At 40.5% G+C, this 20,138-nt stretch overlaps 1 protein-coding gene across 1 annotated transcript; it reads right to left on the reverse strand.

The window, feature by feature from the left end:
* Window positions 1-2,527: 2,527 nt before the first annotated feature.
* Window positions 2,528-12,580, reverse strand: LOC108436620 (calpain-2 catalytic subunit-like). The gene is made up of 11 exons (XM_017713225.2): window positions 12,314-12,580; window positions 11,242-11,311; window positions 10,862-10,980; window positions 10,653-10,786; window positions 9,383-9,551; window positions 9,159-9,239; window positions 7,421-7,506; window positions 7,267-7,341; window positions 6,984-7,144; window positions 5,357-5,517; window positions 2,528-2,964 (listed from the first exon to the last, which is right to left on the reverse strand). The coding sequence occupies exons 1-11, from the start codon at window positions 12,497-12,499 to the stop codon at window positions 2,776-2,778; spliced, it is 1,431 nt and encodes a 476-aa protein (XP_017568714.2). The 5' UTR covers window positions 12,500-12,580; the 3' UTR covers window positions 2,528-2,775.
* Window positions 12,581-20,138: the final 7,558 nt, after the last annotated feature.

The raw sequence follows: 20,138 nt of genomic DNA on the forward strand, positions 1-20,138 counted from the left end.
TCCGCCCCTCCAGAGCACTTTTCAGGCGGGGTGTGTCTGTCATGAACGAGTTTGCCGGGCTTTTAGGAGGGACAAGAAGAGAAATTAGGGTTAAGCAAATCTTCTTGGATACTTTCAGTTTCAGGTACAGTATATAAAAAGTGTAAGCAATGTAGCTTTATTTGAGTAATTTATTAATTTAATGTGTGTGTTTCACTGTAAAAAGTGGCTTGTTAGATGTACTTAAAAAATGATTTCATGTAGTAACAAGCACTTGAACTAGTTTTTTTAAATATATCTGATCAGCTGCTTTTTACAGTGCAGAGCTGAAAACCCTAATATGTAATGCTGTGACATGACAGCAGGAAGAAATATGTGTCTATGAATGTTTACACATATAGATCTTTTTAAATGAACCAGACTCAGTTCTGCTGAAGTGAATTAGCTGCAAATGATCTCAGTGCTTTTTGTGTTTGCTGTGTAAACAGCCTTTAAAGGGAACTTGGTTCTCTTTCTGGTTCTCTTTGGCACTGATGATGTGAAAAAAGTCTGGGATAGCAACAATAGCTGAAGTAACAGACCATTAGCATTTGTCTGTTTATCTAAAAAACTGACCACATTTCTCTGTGTAAATTTTAAGCCATGTGCTATCTACTGTGGCTTTCTGTGATGTCAATGTAGCCTTAACTCAACAGAATGACAACATGCTGACATGCAAACACTCCTGAGTGATTAAACAGTGCTTGGGGTCTGAGCAGTGCTGCCCGTCAACACAGAATGTCAGGGCAGTGTGCCCACCTTCATGAAAAACAATGACTTTTAATTTTTGGATGCGCCTCATCTGGTGTGTGGTGGCCTTAAGACGCAAATGCTTGGACCCCCACGATCGCCACTTGCAATATAATTTGTAGACTGCTATTAACCTTTTATAGTCCAGAGAAATCAATGTGTTATACATCAGTTTCAGATGAAAAGTAAATGGAAGCTCCTTTGGAGCTTGAAACGAACTTTTCTGCAAGGGTGTGTTAGTTAGATTGGCCCATAAACATTAAATACTGCATCTGTGGGTTGCCAGAATTGTATGTTTTCAGTGCAACACCCTCCCCACATATAAAAAGCAAACAGACTCTCATGACTTATAGCTTTTAATACGCTAACAGTGCTGTTTCTTGCTACAGAAACCCATTGGAAATCATTCCTACCCACTACGTACTGGAAGATTGTGGTTCCTATGTACAGTAAGCCACAAATTTCTGAAACCGTGAGGCAAAATGCAAAGCAGGTGTGAGGTGTTTTGTTTTCCACAATCAAATGTGCACAAATTATTTTGACCACAAAGCAAATCTTTCTGATGCCACCTTGTGACATGGTCTGAATTTGGATCAAATTCGGGATTAAATCTCTTCACATATGCACAGAAAACCATGACTCAGCAGCCTGAGACCACTTAAAACTCTGAAGCAGTCCAAGAGTGAAAAAGCCCTATGTGACTCTATGATAACAATGGGACCCCAGGTTGCTGGAGTGCAGGCTTAATAGGAAGCTCATTAGAATTCATTAGAACTACTCACATTTAGGCGTGTAGTTAAATCTGTCTCTGTTTGAATGTCATCATGAAGATGGACACCAGCCTGGCATTCTGTATAGCTGTTGGGGAAAATCTTTGATTTATGAGGACCTGTAAGAGTTTGCCAGTCTGTGTTCATCGAGTCATGCTGTGGTTCAGTTATATAAATGCCACCAACAGAAACACGCTGGACTCTGCAGTGGTCATTTCATTGTTTGGAAAACACCAGCAGCTCCTTTGTTTGAATATCCATGGTGTTGGGTGGTCTTTTCCTGATGAAGCGATGGATGTGGATGTTTTCAGATGTGAATGCTGTTTTATTGGTCTACCAGATCTTGCGGGTGGTTGTTAAGGAGTTCCATGTTCTCTTCTCATTTTTTGAACTCCAGTTTTGGAAACTCCTTCCTTATGCGAGTGCATTATCTTGTATCTGGTCTCAGAAATATCTCTTTTAGCCATTTTAGATGCATTAGAAAGAATTTGATGGTAGCTAAACGTGAGTTTGGGTAGCTGCTTGAATGAATGGGTGAATGAGGTCACTTTGAAAGGGAACATATTGTGAGTGACTCCTATGGGAACAGCTTTCGTTGGGAGAACACAGCTGTAACTTGGTTTTAAGATGGAGATGGAAGAGGTAAAGTGGCAGCACGAAATGAAAGAGTGGACAAATTAAATATTGTTAGCTTTATACTGTTTTATACTTTATACTTGTGTGTAATAGGTTTTAAATATATGTTTGCTCTGGTCTCTGACTTTTGCACAGTACTGTATGTGTATGGTCAGCATAGTGTATAGTGGGTCACACCCCTGTCTTCTACACTATAGACAACCCCCCTGCCAGAGCAAGCACCCTACTCTATACCAATAAGAGTCCTTGGGCAAGACTCCTAACACTACCTTCGCCTGCTTGTGTCGCTGTCGACAAGGGCATCTGCCAAATGACACGAATATATTTCAGGAAAGAAGAGGACAATAGAACCGTTTGATTTATTTGTTTATTATTGTAATATTAAAATATTCAATATTTATGAAATATTAAATAGAAATATGACAGTTACGTTTTGGTAGTATATCATTGATTTAAGGCTGAAACCTAATAGACTGGAGTAAAACTTTAAATACAGCTTTATTTATCTCTGCATTTATTGAGTAGTTAAGTATTTTGCAGCTGTAATGTACATTGTAGGTGCAGAAACCCCCACTAGTGGCACCTGGGTTCTGCAGGGGGTCTATTTCTCAGAGAACACCCTCAGCAGGAAGCTGCCCTCATGGTTTGGCTCATAGGTGGAGGGTATGATGATGTACTGTCCGGGTGGGAGAGCAAAGCGCTGGCTCACTTCACGTCTCGCATAGTGTTCGGATGTGAAGGCAGCTTTCGCAGTAGACAGCACCTCATGGCTCAATTTGCCGCCTTTGTGCTGAAACATACAAAAACATTCAACTCAACATATAAAAGGTATAAACAAAGTCAACCGGAATTATGCTTCATTCTAGAGAAACCAGTGTTCACAGTGGTCCAAAGACCTCCATAAATATGCCTCTACTAGCTAACTCAAAGAAAGTTCTAGCATGTAATGGTTAAGAATAAGCTGCCTTATTTTATGAAAGCCTAAAATCAATTTAATAAATCCATTAATGGAGGAGGGATAAATGCGGGTGAATTGGCCACAGCAAAAAATGACACCTTAACAAGAGAAATCATCGAGGTTAGCGATCTGGCCCTGTGACCGGAAGGTCGCCGGTTCGATCCCCAGGGCCGACAGTACATGACTGAGGTGTCCTTGAGCAAGACACCTAACCCCCAACTGCTCCCCGGGCGCCGTGGATAGGGCTGCCCACCGCTCTGGGCAAGTGTGCTCACTGCCCCCTAGTGTGTGTGTGTTCACTAGTGTGTATGTGGTGTTTCACGTCACGGATGGGTTAAATGCGAAGGTGGAATTTCCCTGGTTGTGGGATCAAAAAAGTATCACTTACTTACTTACTTACTTAAAGTAACTTTATGATGATTTTATGATCTCACTTTATTAACAGACAATTCCCATTTGTTAAAATAAGCAAAATTATCTGCCAACATAGTGAAATAAGTTTACAAAACCAAATCACTCAAAACAAGTGAATAATGTCTGTAAAATTAATACACCATCCAAATGAGTATAGCCAGCAGAACAAGCAAAGATGGATAACACAGCACCAACAAAGAGCTACTATTCCTTATCTAAATACACTGAAATATTGTAGACTGGGAGAGAATGGGAAAGCCATAAGCTGATCACATTTCAAGTGCACAGGAGGATGGGTGAGGGAGCGGGAGATCCATGTGAGCAGACACCTTCTAGATCTTTCAATGTGAAGAATTTGTTGCTCAACATAATACTTCAGGTCACAGGATGGTGGGCTGAGTGCATACAGCCTCACAGATTCCACAGGTTCCATCTCGCATGGAGTAAGGCAGCTCACCTCCTTATGTCTCCCACCCACCTGGGTGGACAATGGTCCTCAAGTTGCTGCATCCACACCGGCCACAGACGTTATTGTATGTACCAATGCTTGCATGACACCCAGGAAGTCTCCATCAAGTACCACAATCCTCTGGCTTAGATGGGCACAGTCGTAGCAGTCAGATGGTAAATGGAATGGTGGTGTTGTTGGGGGGGGCAAACAAAATGTTTCCAAACTCAGTATGTTTTGTCCTACATACATTCTTCCTCTGAATTACGAGGTTGTTCAAGGAGCCAAAATATGAATTTTGCTACTGTCATGTGCAACTCCCAAACTGGCCACCAGAGGTCATCCTCTCCAGAATCCTGACTGCCACTCACCCACACCTGTTGTCAATCTTCGTTCATCAACTCCCCTATTCACACTCTCTTTCCACTTGCTGTGAAGCATTGTTGGTGTGTCACTACAACCTTTTCTAGTTAACGGTTTGACCTTGTGGTTTTATTGATCTTAGCTAGCCCTTTTTTGACTCTGAGTTTTGGACTTTGTCTTGGATTTTTTTTTTGTCTTGGATGTTGTCTTTTTGGCCTCTGACCCTCTGCTCTGCCCCGATCCTGTTTTTGGACTGTGTTTTTTGTGCCTTTGTCCATCATAATAAAGCCTGCTCATGGATTCTACCAACGAGCCTAGTCCAGCATTGCGACTCAAAGCTAGTGGCAGTAGGAGTAGCTGGTGTTTTGATTTCACTCTTTTGTGATGTCGAAAATGACTGGATTTACATAAATCCATCTATTTGGCCTACAGCAGTTTAGTTCGGCCCACTCACGCTAAAGTTATAAGGAGTGTTTCAACCCATGACTGCTTTTTGTTTTTTGGGAGGCCAAATACAGAGCAGCCAATCAGAGCGGAGCTCATTTACATACATCAGTCCTAAGGGCAAAGTAACAAAGACTGCTTGTTTACTTGTATGGAATGAACAGAGGTTGGAAAATGTGGAAATGCAAAAAGGAGACAAGTCATATCACTTTTGATGTACCTTCTTTTTGAGGTACTGAAGAGGCCATTTGGTAATACTGTCTCTGCAACTTCTGAAAATAAATCTATATGCTTATAATAGTACTGTAACTATGGTTTTAATGTCTCTGCTGTGTCTGCACTGCTATTTATTAACACGTCAAACTGAAGAGGATTACAGTTTGAAGGCACCTCGACTACTGACACAGAGGATCACAGCAGGTTGAGTACTACATGTTAGAGATACACACCACTTTTGGGACAAACACACACACAAAAGAATACTGTTCCTGTTGTCAGGCATTATTTCATTGACTGGGTTTTTACACACTTTGTAGGAGTAGCGTGATGTCTTACTGGGTAGACAGCAAAGCAAATGTTGTTGAAGTTATGTCCGAGTTTTCTCTCTTTGCGCATGTCTTTCTGCATCAGACCCACAAGTACAGAGCAGGTATGCATACCACCGTGGCTCTCGTGATCCAGATTCATCACAAACTGGGGGTTGGAGCTGAATGTAGCTGCAGAAAACAGAAACATACACCACTTTATTAGAAACACTGAATGTTCTTTCTACTCACACTGAGCACCTCATAGCCAGTTACTCGATATGTCTAGACGTGTACAATTAAAGACAGGAAAATTTGCTCGGTTGTTGTTGAGCAGATATTTGGGTGGTGGATCATTCTCAGTGCAGCAGTGACATTGACCTGGTATAGTGTGGTGCTGCTTGTATCAAACACAGTGGTGACGTTGTTGGCAGAATCCTACCACTGATGAAGATGACTAACAAAAACCAGTATGGCAATGGGCGCACTATAGTCTCTAATTGTTTCACTACCAAGTTAGGCAAAAACAACTGGCAAAAGTGGCAAGGCTCATCATTGCTGCAATGGAAGGAGGACGAAGGGCTGGCCTCAATTCTAAGCTAAAGGCTAACCCCAAGAGATCAGCCATTCCTTCCCAATTGAACTAACTTTAGCTCAATATACAACTGGCTGCACAAAGCAGGAGGTGAGTGCAGTAGTATTCAACTGCAGAGCCGCAGCACTGCAAACTTAGATCTCACATTTTCAGCAGCCTGCACCTCCGTTTAGGAAGTGCAGATGCACTTTCGGCTCTCTTGAGTACAGGAGTAAATGGTGGACTGGTATAGGGTTTCTATAGACATTACGCGCCACCTTCTGTGTCCTTGAGTATCAGAAGTACCAATACTGACTCTATGTAGTGGTCTGTACATGTAAATTTCTCAAGACATTTGTCTCAAACCAAGGCTAAAGGCTATCATTACTTCAAGAGACCGGCAGTTCCTTCAATATGTCTTCCTAATGTTCACTCTGTCAATAACAACCTGGACTAACATCAACTCAGACTGCGACTGATAACACAGTGGGAAATGAGTGATGACTGAAAGAAGCCTGGCTCATCCATTGAGGTAAGGGATTCCCATTAGCATATTTTACACTGTGTGTTGCGCTATGTGGTGTATTTGTGAAACCAAAAGCTCTGGAAGAATTCCAACTGGTGTATCACCCACTGCTACTGTCTTTCTGTGAAATACTGGCATTACAGATTTTGCCATAAGCAATTTTGCTGTTGCTTGTCAATACACACCACTGATGTGCTGGTTAAGTTTTGTCTACAGGCTGTCATAGGTATCCCCATTTTCAATAACAGTTCTGCGTTGAAATGTCAGCTGTGGCACCAATACTGATATGGTGTGGGTGCAACTCTAGTCTCAAACACTTTGTAACATCACATACAGAGCTGAGAGTGTGGGTGTGATCATGCTGGGTCTGAGAGTGCAGTACTGCAACCCTGCAGTTACTGTCTCCTCAGTGAGGGACCTCTGCATGTTCATTTTTTTGCATCCTTAAGTCATTCAGCTAAACAGGATAGCATTTTTAGTGTAATTTGAGTGTAAAAGAGACAACAGTGTGAGTTGTATTTGGTATTTGGTATTTGGTATCTGGTATTTGAAGCATACCTGTGTTTTTACTGGAGCCACCTGCAGTTGAGCCATTCTTCCAGTTGCCCTCAAACTGCTGAAGGGCCCACTGACCAACATGATCACTGCTTGAAAGGTCTGGAGTCAGGTTACAGATCTCCACCTTTGAGTACCGCTCCACAAAGTCTGAATATGCCATCCTGAAACAAAGATAAACAGAAAAGCAAAGAGTACAAGAATCATGGGCAAAAACAGCACCTGAAAGATTTCAAGTTGTTTTTTTGTACTGGGAAGAAGCAGCATCTCGCTCAGTGAAACTCACCAGAACTCTCCGTCATCTGCCGAGTAATTGAGTTTGGCCTTCTCCTGTGGCAGAACATAGTCCCACTCCTTGGAACTAAGAAAGAAATTATGAGGATCTTACCAAACTTGATCACTCAGTATTGGTGTGATCCACAGTTGAATGGAAGACTCACTTGTCGCTCCAAGCACCATTCCACTCTTTGTGTCCCCAGGGGTTCCTGAGGCGCACCAGCTGCACCAGATGTCCACCCACATGAACCTACAGCAGTGAAATATCACCCAAAGACCAGTTGCACATTGGTGTGTCTCATCAGTGAGAACATCATCATTCCCTAACACATTTACAAAGCAACAGGGGTCACTCAGTTTACTTTTACATTATTATTCAAGAATACACCGTTAAAAATTGAGATGATTTCTTTCCAATTGTTTGTGAAATCCTTTTTTGAAAGTCTCAAAGCTGTTTTACCCCCTTAGTAACACTTTAAAAGCAAAAATGCAACAGTAAATGTTTAATGAACCAAATACTGAAATGCTTTCATTTTAAGTTTATTTTATTCCATTAAGCTTAAAAATAATGGAATCTTTTCATTAAATGTAAGTTGACTAAAACTCTATTATAAAATTATAAAAACAGTTGGTAGTTGGTAGAACATTCTCCATTCAGGAAAATGAGTATCAATTGCTGTACTGGTGTGTTTTAGCTGTAATGATATTTTACACATGAAAGAAAACGAATTTGTGACTCTGCCTTATAACCTACTACCGAATTTGACCTAATTTTCTTCCCAGTTCCACCTACGAGCTAGGTCTGCCCAATCACTCCAAGCTGGGAGGGTTAAGGCTAGCATGTGCTTCCTCTGAGACACTTGAAGCACCAACGCATCAAACTGCTCTATGCACTGATGTCATTGGACAACTTAAATTGCTCGTAGGAGAATGTTCATTCTATTACATCAGCTAACAGATGCCCATGTTGGTTAGCATCACACTGAGTGATGGAGAGATAGCAAGGCCAATAGACCACAGAAGTCATACATAATTCTGTAGTTGGCATCATTACAAGGTCATTGTGGCAGTGAAATATGAATTTTACTACATTCAAGCTAATACTGTTGCACGCTGAATCGACATCAAGAAAGAGGCAATAATGGAAAAGCACCCCAAACAAACCAGCTGCCTTGTCCATTTGCCTTGGCAGTAGTAAAGTACATTACTATTGTAGTGTGTTTAAGAAATGTTTTGGGATGTTAGTTTTTGGTTATATGTTTAGTATCTCATTTTGCTATGGACTCTTATTGTAGAGGGAGGGGCTAGGAACCACCCTGGAGATTGTGTGTGTGTGTGTGTGTGTGTGTGTGTGTGTGTGTGTGTGTGTGTGTGTGAACAAAGAGAGAGAGTGAGAGATGTGAACTAACTAGTTAGAGAGCAAGCTGTTGAGAAAAACTCAAAGAAAACAGCTGGAAAATAAAATCCCACTTCTGACACCAACGGTAGCGCTCACTGCTGTTAATAACAGTTTTTAAAAGCTCCTCTTGTGTTCAGCATGGCTGCGGCTGACAACAGCTGGAGAATAAAGCACGTGAATTGTGTGAAAGCAGTGTCTCTTTTAAAAAACTACTATTATTAAAGTCTATTTAAAATGATTTGTTAAACTAGGAGCAATATCTCACCTAAACAAGGTAGCTTTTAACCCTGCTTTGCTTTTAGTCCACTTTTTTTTCTCTCTTTTTTGTGCCATGGTTTGTCACTCCCTGTGGCTAATTGGATATACGGTCTCTTCATATGCTTAAGAAATATACATGAAAATTAGTCGGAATGCACATCCCAAGATCAGACCAGGGTTTATAATCATGCATGTTTACACATATAGCAAATATACACAGTGCGCAGGATGAGTTTTTGTCTGACCTCTTCAGCCGCTGTGATGGAGTAGGCATGCGTCTTGACCAGCTGCTCTTTGGTTACATCTTCTGTTTCATTTGCGCTTGCCTGCTCAAAAATGCAATACATTGGACTGTTAGAGCTTTTTGTATTTATTGTATTATTGTATTTTTGTATTTTATCCTTTCATATGTCAATAGAACTTGCCTGGGACTGATATTAAACCTGCTTATCAGTTACTGCTTACTTACAGATATGGATGTGCTCAGCAGTGAACCCCGGCTCAGTGCTTTCTTCATGATATTAAACAGATTGGAAGGAGCTTTGTTGAGCTCATAGAGCTCCGCAATGCCGCCAGTGAAGTCCTCAAAGCCTTCAGTGGCACTTCCTCCTTTGAGAGCCTCGTAGCTGCCATTTACCCTGAAGAGCAATGAGAGACAACATCTGTCACACTGCTTTACAACCCCACCAGGAGCAGACCTGCAAGAATAGCAGTATTTAATAGTGGATTTCCTGGGATTTCTACTGATATGGATTTGCATCCAGTCTTATGCCTGCAAATAAGCCTCTGGCTGGCTTTACACAAAGAAACATCAGTTGCTTGAAACCTACCTACCACCAAATTGAGGTATAGCATCTTGTAACTCAATTGAAACTCAATGTTGTGTGATATATTTGAGCTCTTGTTATCTATGAATTACTCAGTAACTATGACAAAACTATTAAATAAAGTATGAACAGTCAGCTCCGTCATTTTTGGCACCCTTGGGTTATAAATAGCTAACACTGAACATAGGAGAAAAATCTAAACTTTTGACTTTGGAAATTGAAGTATATTTAGAAAACAACAACCCTTACCATTTGTTTAACAAAAGTTTTCTGGAGAAATTCCTTGTACATCTGTCACTTGGTGAGTAAAAGATTCTGTTTCTAATTCATACAAATTAACCATGATTTAAATCACAGTGACAATATTAGCTAGGAATTCAAATTAGACATGCTTTTCCAAAATTATTGAAGCATTTTTGCAAATTTGGGCTCATGTTTGGGATCATTGTCCTGCCAAATGATCAAACCACAACCTAGTTTTAGCATTTTGTCAGAGGCAGACAAAATTTCATTTAAAATCTCCTGGTACTTAAAAGAGTCTGGGATGATCCACCTAAAATAAGGTTCACTACAGCTCTGGTTGTTTTAAACTTTACAGTGGATATGAGCATTTTCAGGCATGTAGCAACTTTTTCATGGCCATTGACTAATTTATGAGGACTGAAAGATTAAAGAATTTGGCCTCTGTCATCTTTTTGTCTTTGTCATTTATTCTCCAGTGAAACAGGAACCAACTGATGACCATGTAAGAGCTCTTGAACACTCAAGTGGGCTTTTAAAAAAGTGGATTTTACCCATTTTTTCCAAGGATGCCAACAGTAATGGAGCTAACTGTGGTCTATGAGGGGTTACACCAGGGGTCTAAAGGTTTGAGCTATGAAATTAGAACATCAAATGGTAGCATGCATTCACTTTGCATAGGCCTTCTCCAGCAGCGCACTCCAGAATTCATTTTTGTCAAGTGAGTGAACAAACAACAGCTTTCCGTTTCTGGTGGGTAGCAAGTCGTCAATGACAACGTCCACCCACTGTCCATACTGCCACAGCTGTGGAGAGAAAGACTTAATTAAATATCAGCAGCAAAAAACATGAATTACAGAAGAAAAAAAAGTTTTTCCTACCTGGAAATGAAAGATGCCAGCATAGTTTTCCTCAAAGTTCTGTTCAGGATGAATCACTCTTGCCAAAATGTCTGGGTCCAGAGTCAGAGAGGCAATAGCTGCCATCAGCCAGCAGTCGCCTGCAGGAATAAAGGTACATAAAATTTCCTCATTACCATCATTACTGGTGAGCAAAATTAATATAACATATAAAAAGTAGATTTACTTTTCATTTTTTGAGAACAAAAGTCACCAGACCTCTTTGGGGGAGGGCTGAAAAGGGGACAGGCTTAACTAGCTGTGTTGTAAGTACCCTACTACACATTTCTTGCATACATGAGTTTTGCTCTTTGCAAGTAGACAAGGGATTCATGTTGAAAATAAAGACATCTCAAACTCACCTAAAGCTCCTTGGTTAATATCAGCCTTTGTAGCTCCGCCAACAATAAACTTGGGGTTCTGAATAATGTCCTATAACGCACCACACAGACACACAACTCAACATCATCAGCAGGAGCATTTAGCACGCTTTAAATGTAACTGCCCTGTTTTTCTATAGTTCTACAATTCGGTGGTTGAGACGTACAAACCCAGTTCCAAAAAAGTGGAGACTGTATGTGAAATGCAGATAACAACCCACTTTAGCCTGTATTTAAAATATAGCAGTGCAAAGGCAAGATATTTAATGTTCAGCTTCATTGTTTTTTGTAAACATATGCTCATTCTAAAACTAATGCCTGCAGCAAGTTCCAAAAAAGTTGGGAAAAAAGACTAGGAATGTTGTTCCATGTTCAGAAAGCATTTTAAAACAAGTGATGTAATCATGCTTGGATGCAAAAGGAGCATCCAGGAAAGGTCCAGTCTTTCTGGGCAAGGATGTGTTGAGGCTTGTCACTTTGCCAACAAATGCATCAGCAAATAGTCCAACTGTTGCAATAACATTATCATCAAAATATTCAGGGAAGTTCTGTACATAAAAAGAACAACCAAAAACCCAAAGACCTGTGAGATACAAATCCTCAGACAGCGCTGCATTAAAAGCTAGTATAACTCTGCGATCGATATCGCCGGATGGATTCGGAAATACTTTAACACATCGCTGTCAATAAACATTGTTCATCCCTTAATCCACAAAAGCAAGTAAAAACTTCACTGAGCATAGCAGAAGCCACATGTCAACAACATCCAGACATGCTATGGTCTTCTCTGGGCTTCAGCTCAGGGCCAAAGCAAAAGGAAAGGACTCCCCAGCATAAAGCTCATAATCCAGGATCTGTCATGGTAGAGGGGTGGGAGGGGCATTACTAGGTAATCTGACCATCTGTGACCATAATTTTTTAATAAAAGAGCATTTATTTACCAAAAAAAGCCAATTTTTTTGTTTGTTTGTTTGTTTTTTTACACCATCCCAACTTGTAAACAAAGCTTTCTAGTAAACCCCAAACTGAACAAGTGCAATTGTTGTGGACTCACCTTGGGCCTTTTCCACACCACTTCTTTGGCCATGTCAGAATTTGGGCCAAGCAGGTTGAAGCCCAAAGACTCGGGCGCAGCTGGAAACGTTGGATCTGAGAATAACGCTTTTTTACTGAGGCACTGAGCCTTCAGTGTGTCGTAGTCTTGGTTGAGAAACTTAACAAGCTTGTTAGAAGCTGCCATTTCGGAAAATCGGTGGAGCGTCTTCGAATGTCTTAATCTTCGGGTGCCTTAGGTGGCGTAGGAGTGTCCACTCGCTGTCCTGTAGAGGTTTTTAAACCTTTTCACCCAAAGGCTGCTTTGTTACACAAAGTAGCCTAATGTGTAGTTACTATTTGTCTTCATTTGCATTGACAAACACTTTGGGATGTATCAGCCACACAGTGCAATAAAACACAGCCTACTTCGGAAGTGTGCTTGCGTGATATGCTTCACTGCATAATAGTTGTCAGGGATCCACTGGTTCTAAAATATATTTGAAATAATAACCAATAACTTTTACAGTATGCCTAAATGTATTTAGTAGTGCTTACCCTGGTAGAATGACACATTTTCTGGATGTTATTGATACGCGGCCTCTGCTTCGCGTAATTGCATTTGTAAATGACGTTGTGTTTACCAACAAGTGTTTTCCAAAGTATTCCCGAGCTCATGTGGTTATATTCATTACTGAAGCATGCCCGTTTTTAATACTGATGGAATAAATAGAAAATGTTCCCAATATATGGTTGAAGAGAACATCTTTCTCTTATATTAAGAGGTATACACAGGAAAGTACCACAGAACTCTAAGCAGAGGCCTAGAAGTGAACTATTGAACCTTAAGCATAAGTAGGCCAGTTGTATAAGGGCTATATACAGCAGAGATGGGAACAAGTCTTGTCTTCACACTCAAGTCCTGAGTCAAGTCTTAAGTCAAGGGTACAATCCCATTTCACCCCTTGCCCCGACCCCTCAGCCCTTAGCCCTCTGTTTGCGCATTCATGTCTAGGGGATGGGTGTCCTGATTTTTGTTGAGATAGAGGGGTAGAGTGAAGTGTTAGGGCTACATGACCCTCCAAACAGAGGCTTTTCAGAGGCCCCAAACGGAGTGTTATGAGAAAGGAAGAAAAACCGGCAAGACGGCTGAACAAGAGACCAATGAAACCCACAAATGTGAGAATTTTCTCAGTTAAAAAATATAATGACCATTGTTTTATCTTAGTTTAATGTCGTTTCAATGTATTATGGTCGTTTTCTTCATAACAAGCATAAAAAATTGTTAATCACATGCTAATGTCTCAGTAGCTAGCCAGTTAACTTTCCTGTTCCGCCTTAAATAGTCCAGCAGTTCTGACGCCTGAAGCGCCAGAATGTAACTGCTGCACTATTTAAGGTGGAACGGGAAAATTCGAACAAGAAGCTGGTGCATATCTGACTTCAGCTTCACATCACCGAAGAATTAGGGGTGGGTGATGATAAATAATTATAGCCCCTCTTTGAAAGCACATGATCCCTAAATGTAGCTAAAGCCTCTCTGCTATCGCTGAAGACGGGCTGGGTCGCCTACAAAGCAGCACTAGTAGCTGTTAATGAGGCGATGTTTTTTTTCTTTCGTAGGGTAAGATTTCAACCATTACCCCTTGTAACTCAGTTCCAAGGGGGTAGGGTGACACTCAAAAACAAGAGGTAGGGGTAAAAAGAAGAAATGGGATTGGGGCAAAATAGTCGAGTCTCAGTTCAAGTCCCGAGTCAGTGCAAACGAGTCTGAAGTCGAGTCCCAAGTTAGTCGAGTCCTTAAGCACTTTTTGACAACTAGTGTTGTCTCAAAGCAGCTTTGCAGAAAAGCAGTTTATAGAAGGAAAACAGTTTATGGAATGGTTATCAAAAGAAAACTGAGAAAATATCATTTCAGTGGATTATGGTGCAATTATGTTCCCTGTCTAAAGATACTGAGATGCACCCTTGAGGGTTCCACCCCAGTGACAGGAGCAGTCCTGCCCCAGTGATGGTTTCATACCTTTTTTTCAGAGAGTATATCTGGAACCATGAACACTCACAGAACCATTTGCATGCTTAAAAGTTTCTTTGACTGGTGAAATGGTTCTTGCGGTTCATGGAGATGATACATAGCATTCTTCTATGTCTTATGTTTTAAAAAATTCACATAGCTGTGAATTTTTTTGGTTTATATTGGAAGTGAATAAACCGTTGCTGCCTCGTATCTCCAAAACGGTAACTTTTCAGGAAAGGTAAAACATTCTGAACTCATAGTGGAACTTACTGTAAGTTTTTTAAAAATTATTTTAGACCGTTCTTATAGATCTGTCATTGCCGAATCGACACACAATGTAAAGAAGCTTACGTTTATAAATAAAAAAGTCAAGCTACTTTTTGTTGAGGTGTTTTATCTGTTTGTATTACTGAGAAACAAAATATTTCTCTGCAAATTTCACATTAACATGACAAATTTAAATTCACCGACAAAAAAACTTTTACGGATCTTCAGCTCAACTTAACATTAATTGAAAGGAAGGAAACCCTACAGCCTTCCCTGAGTATTGTACTCATTTCTGGTTGAAATTTGAATTGTATGTCTTGCAATACTTTGCAAAGAGTCAAACACATTTGGTGTCCAGATTTTGCTTCTTTAGTTTAACACTGGAGCTATGAGGCTAATGCAGCAAGCACACACTGGAAGTCAATAGTCATCCCAATCTTTTCCATAAATACATCTTCAAAATTTGGACGGCAAAGAGGGAAATTGTCTAATTGATTTTTTTTGTTGCCTCTACTTTAACTTGAAGGGCGGCACGGTGGCGTGGTGGGTAGCGCTGTCGCCTCACAGCAAGGAGGGTCTGGGTTCGATTCCCCGGCTGGGTGACCAGGGTCCTCTCTGTGTGGAGTTTGCATGTTCTCCCTGTGTCTGTGTGGGTTTCCTCCGACAGTCCAAAGACATGCAGTCAGGCCAATTGGACATGCTAAATTGCCCCTGGGTGTGAGTGACTGTCTGTGTCTGTTTGCCTGCCCTGCGATGGACTGGCAACCTGTCCAGGGTGTATCCTGCCTTTCACATGAAGACTGCTGGGATTGGCTCCAGCACCCAGACCCCCCCCCCCCCCCCCGCGACACTGACAGAGAAGGCTTAGAAAATGGGTGGATGGATTCTAAGTGAAAGTAAGTTAATGCACTATCTACACACTCAATTCAACATATTGGACGAAAAAAAAGAAAACATCATTAAACACATCTTACACAGTTACTTAGCAAGGCCTTCATGAAATGAATTCAGTGTTAGATGAGGGTAAACACTACGGTCACCAGTTGGACATACCTTCATACTAGAGCATGTGTTCACTTTGACACTCAACATAGCATTTCATTTGATCAGGTGTGTCAAGACAAACATGGAAGCTGATGTTATTTTAACCAAATCCAGCCGCCAGTGAATACTCGTTTGATAAGGAATAGGTCAATGCAAATATCAGTTGAACAGGTTTTTATCTGGTGGGTTAGGTAAGGTATGTTTAAGAACTGAGTGGCACGACAGGCCAAGTGTTTGGTGTTATTGCTTGTGTAGCGAGAAAACTTTAAATTAAAAAGTTGTGGCGATGTCTAAAACTCAGCGTTGTAGTGCTAGAGCCCGGTCTGGGTCTCAAGACCATAAAGGGTCTTGGCCTGTCTCAACATCATTTGGACTCTTGGAGTCTTGTCTCGGTCTCGGGATAAGGTGGACTTGGCGAGACCAGTCAAGTGCGATGCCTCCATCTGAGGTACCTAGAAGCTGAATCATTAATGAATTTCAACAAAACCAGAACAAACAGAATGAATCAGTCCTTTCTCTGTGTCAGGGGTCCACAAACTCTTGCAACTTATGCCCAAATAAAAGCTTTTGAGGATTTAAGCCATCAGATTGTTTATTTCTGACGTTCATGAGAAAGCTGATTTGGTAGCTACCAAGGGCTGGACGTCAGGCTGAATAGAGGTAAACTGCAAATGCAGTTCTGGTTCAATTCAACAGGCTTAGATACACATTTACTGTGTTTGGACTCTGACACTGTAAGTTGGTGGGTTTGAAAGCTCCATTTGAAAAGACCCCTGAGAAAACAGAACAAAGCTAATTTTCGGTTTTCACACACGTGAAGCCAAGCACTTTTCACAGCTTTAATTATTTTGTTTTGGCTACGCTTGCACTGAAAATGTAAATTCAACTGGCATTTCACCAAAAAAAAACATTCTTTTTGTAAACATTTGTCATTTTGAAAGCTGTGTTTGGATGGCTTATCTCAGTATTATTTGCTTGTTCGTGATCCATCAATTACAAAACTCAGACATCCCCTGAGAGCAGATCGGAAAGTTGTTATTATTATGTTTTTAGTTTTTCATTTAAAAATAAAAATGGGTGTTAGTTTCATTTACATTCATTTGTCTTTAGGCGGTGATTCTAAGAAAAGTTTTAGGGAAGAAAAGTAAAAACCTCGCAGTTGCTTCCAGTTACAATGCAAATACTTTAGGCTTTAAAAGGAATAAAATATATGTTTAAATTAAATTCTACAACATGCGTTGTAAAACATAATATTTGGTTTTATTATATGTAACATATAATTAATTTCCTATTTAATTAATTAATTTTTGCTGTTGGAACAAAACATGGTAACTTTCCAGATAGGAAAAAAAACATTCTTAACTCTGGAAATGAATGAAACTAGATTTAGTTTCAAGTAATTTTGAGCTTTTCTATTTGTCCAATCATCATGAAAGTGTAATATATTGTAAACTTCAACTTATTTAAAAAAAATATAGTACAAAATGACAAAAATGGAGATGTGCAGTCAGAAGAAAACCTTGTATCTTCAAAATGGTAACTTTAGAGGAGAAGCAAAAAACATACTTTATTTTTAATGTAAGTCAATGGAACCAGAGTTTTTTCCAAGTCATTTTGAGCCGTTTATTTTTTAGCCGTTCTGACAGCAGTGATTTACATATAAATTAATCTGGTCTTAGTCTTGGCTCAGACTCGAGTACTGAAGTTCTTAGGTAACTAAAATGTTACCCAATGCTCCTAAGTTCACTCCACACACTGAAGATTTTTAAGAAAATCTAACAAAGCTAGCAAGAAAGATCATGAAGTTGAGTGAAATGTAAATGAATTTTATCACTAATCCACTTGAGTAGAAATAAAGGCATTATCTATACTCATGAAAGCGGACTTGTAAAAGTCTATTTAAAATTTGACTACCTAAATCCATCTTTCTAAGGAGGTTAATCTTGTTCTTGTGGTCACACAATACACACAGAATGTGCCTTATGAAGTCCAATGAATAGCTGTTTCAATGTAATCTGGTCTTAATCTTGGGCAGCAGTCATGTAAACAGTACCCTCACCAATTACAAGGCAGAAGTGGTTTGTCCTACCTACACTGCTCGATCAATCCTGCGTTAATTAATGGTTTCCCTCTTTAATTAGGTTTCAGGAATCATACACTTTTTAAAGAGGGGAGGACAGGATTATTATTTATTTACTCCCACCCATAATTCTTCAGTGATATGAAGCTGAAGTCAGCTATTCAGCAGTTTTTTATTCAAATTTTCCCGTTCCACCTTAAATGGTATAGCAGCTACATTCATTCTAACACACCAAACTCACTCATCCGTGTCTTTATGGACCTGCTTTGTGCACTGCTGTGCAGTCATGTTGGAGCAGGAAGGGGCCGTCCCCAAACTGTTCCCACAAAGTTGGGAGCATGAAATTGTCCAAAATCTCTTGGTGCTGAAGCTTTAAGAGTTCCTTTCACTGGAACTAAGGGGCCGAGCTCAACTCCTAAAAAACAACCCCACACCATTATCCCCCCTCCACCAAACTTTACACTTGGCACAATGCAGTCAGACACCGTTCTCCTGGCAACCACCAAACCCAGGCTCGTCCATCGGATTGCCAGAGTGAGAAGCGTGATTCATCACTCCAGAGAACACGTCTCCACTGCTCTAGAGTCCAGTGGCGGTGCTATACACCACTGCTTTCCACGCTTTTCATTGTGCTTGGTGATGTAAGGCTTGGATGCAGCTGCTCAGCCATGGAAACCCTATCACGGTGCCACGCTGTAATTCACTGAGCTCCTGGGAGCGACCCATTCTTTCATTGATGTTTGTAGAAGCAGTCTGCAGGCCTAGATGCTTGGTTTTATACACCTGTGGCCATGAAGGTGGTTGGAACACCTGAATTCAATGATTTGGATGGGTGAGCAAATGGCAATAATGCAGTTCTCTAATTGGTCTGATCAGCACTTTTGAAATATATACATATCATATATATTACATCTCTTTTTTTGTTTAAACTTTGGCAGATGTTTGTGAGTATTATACAAGCATTAAGATATTTTTATTGTATCCCCTGGGACTTTATGTAATGGGTGACAGGGGTGAGACGAACGCGGAGGGACAGGCAAATCAGGTTTAATAAATCAGAAGGCAAAGATAATGGTCAAAGAACAGGCCAGGGTCGATATCCAAAATCACAGAAAACACGAAGCATACAATATCTCAGGAATAGACTAAATTTGTGGTCTACAAACAAGTTCCAAGAAAGCCAAAAACTGCCAGAAGGTGTAACTAGAGACAAAATCGGTATAAACGGGAAAAAGGGTCATAACAAGCAATCACAGATAATCTAGAGAACCACTCAGTATGCTCTTGGGAGAGAACCAATACCTCGCACCGAATCCTACTATAGCCCAGTCTTAAATACTACCTAAGTAGGTCAACCTATACAGGTGTGTCTGTTCAATAATCAGAAGACTGTGAGCGCTTCTAGTGACGCGGGCGCTTGTCCCGGGTCATGTGATCTCCCGATGCAGCCTGGGAGATGGAGTCTGAGTCCTCCTGAGGCCTGACACTTAAATACATGTAACTAGTAGTACTTTTTTCTCCTGATCAAATGATGTCAGTGGCTGAGGTCTAAATTTATTCTGCAGCTTCATCTGATTCACTAACTTTCTGGGCTTAAAGCTACACATTTTTTTAGTCACTATTTTTTTTAACCATCACTAAAAACCCATCATAATAGTGATTGATGCATTTATATCAAGTCTTAAAAGAAAGGCTTAGATTAGGCCATTGGAGCAAAATTGCACCCAGACATGGGACTAAAGGCCCTTTTCATACTGCCTTAGAAAGATTTCCATCTTACACACAATGTAGCTACAGCAATTGTTAACCATCATGGGTAAATACAAGGGCACCATGGAACCAGTTCCACTGGCAGCCACATATGCCTATGCCTTCAGCACTACCTCCACCATGCTTCCCAGATTAGGTGGTAAGCTTTGGGTCATGAGCAGTTCCTTCCCTTGTCTATACTCTTCTCTTCCTATCATTCTGGTAGTTGTTGATCGTTGTTTCATCTGTCCAGAAGATGATACTCCAGAACTGTTCAGTGGTTTTTGTCTGGAATACATCTTTTTAAGAACTACCAATGGTTTAGATATTGCGGTAACGCCTCTGTATTTACTCTCATGATATTTCCTCTAGAATTTCTCCAAATTCTGCTTTTATTTTACCATCCACCACAGGGGATCTTCCAGGCCTTTTGGTGTTTCTGGGCTCACCAGTGCATTCTTTCTTTTCTAAGAATGTATCAAATGAATGATTTGGCCATACTTGATGTTTTTGCTATCTTTCTGATGTGTTTATTCTGGTTTTTCGGCCTAATGATGGCTTGCTTCCCTGGCAGTGAAAGCTCTTTGGAGCTGAAAGCAACAGATTTCAAATGCTACTGCCGTTCTTGAAGTCAACTCTAGACTGTTTATCTGCAAATGGATGAAAATTCCTTTGTCGTTTGTCCAGTTT

The sequence above is a fragment of the Pygocentrus nattereri genome, chromosome 25 (genome assembly GCF_015220715.1).
Source record: "Pygocentrus nattereri isolate fPygNat1 chromosome 25, fPygNat1.pri, whole genome shotgun sequence".
NCBI classification, from domain to species: Eukaryota; Metazoa; Chordata; class Actinopteri; order Characiformes; family Serrasalmidae; genus Pygocentrus; species Pygocentrus nattereri.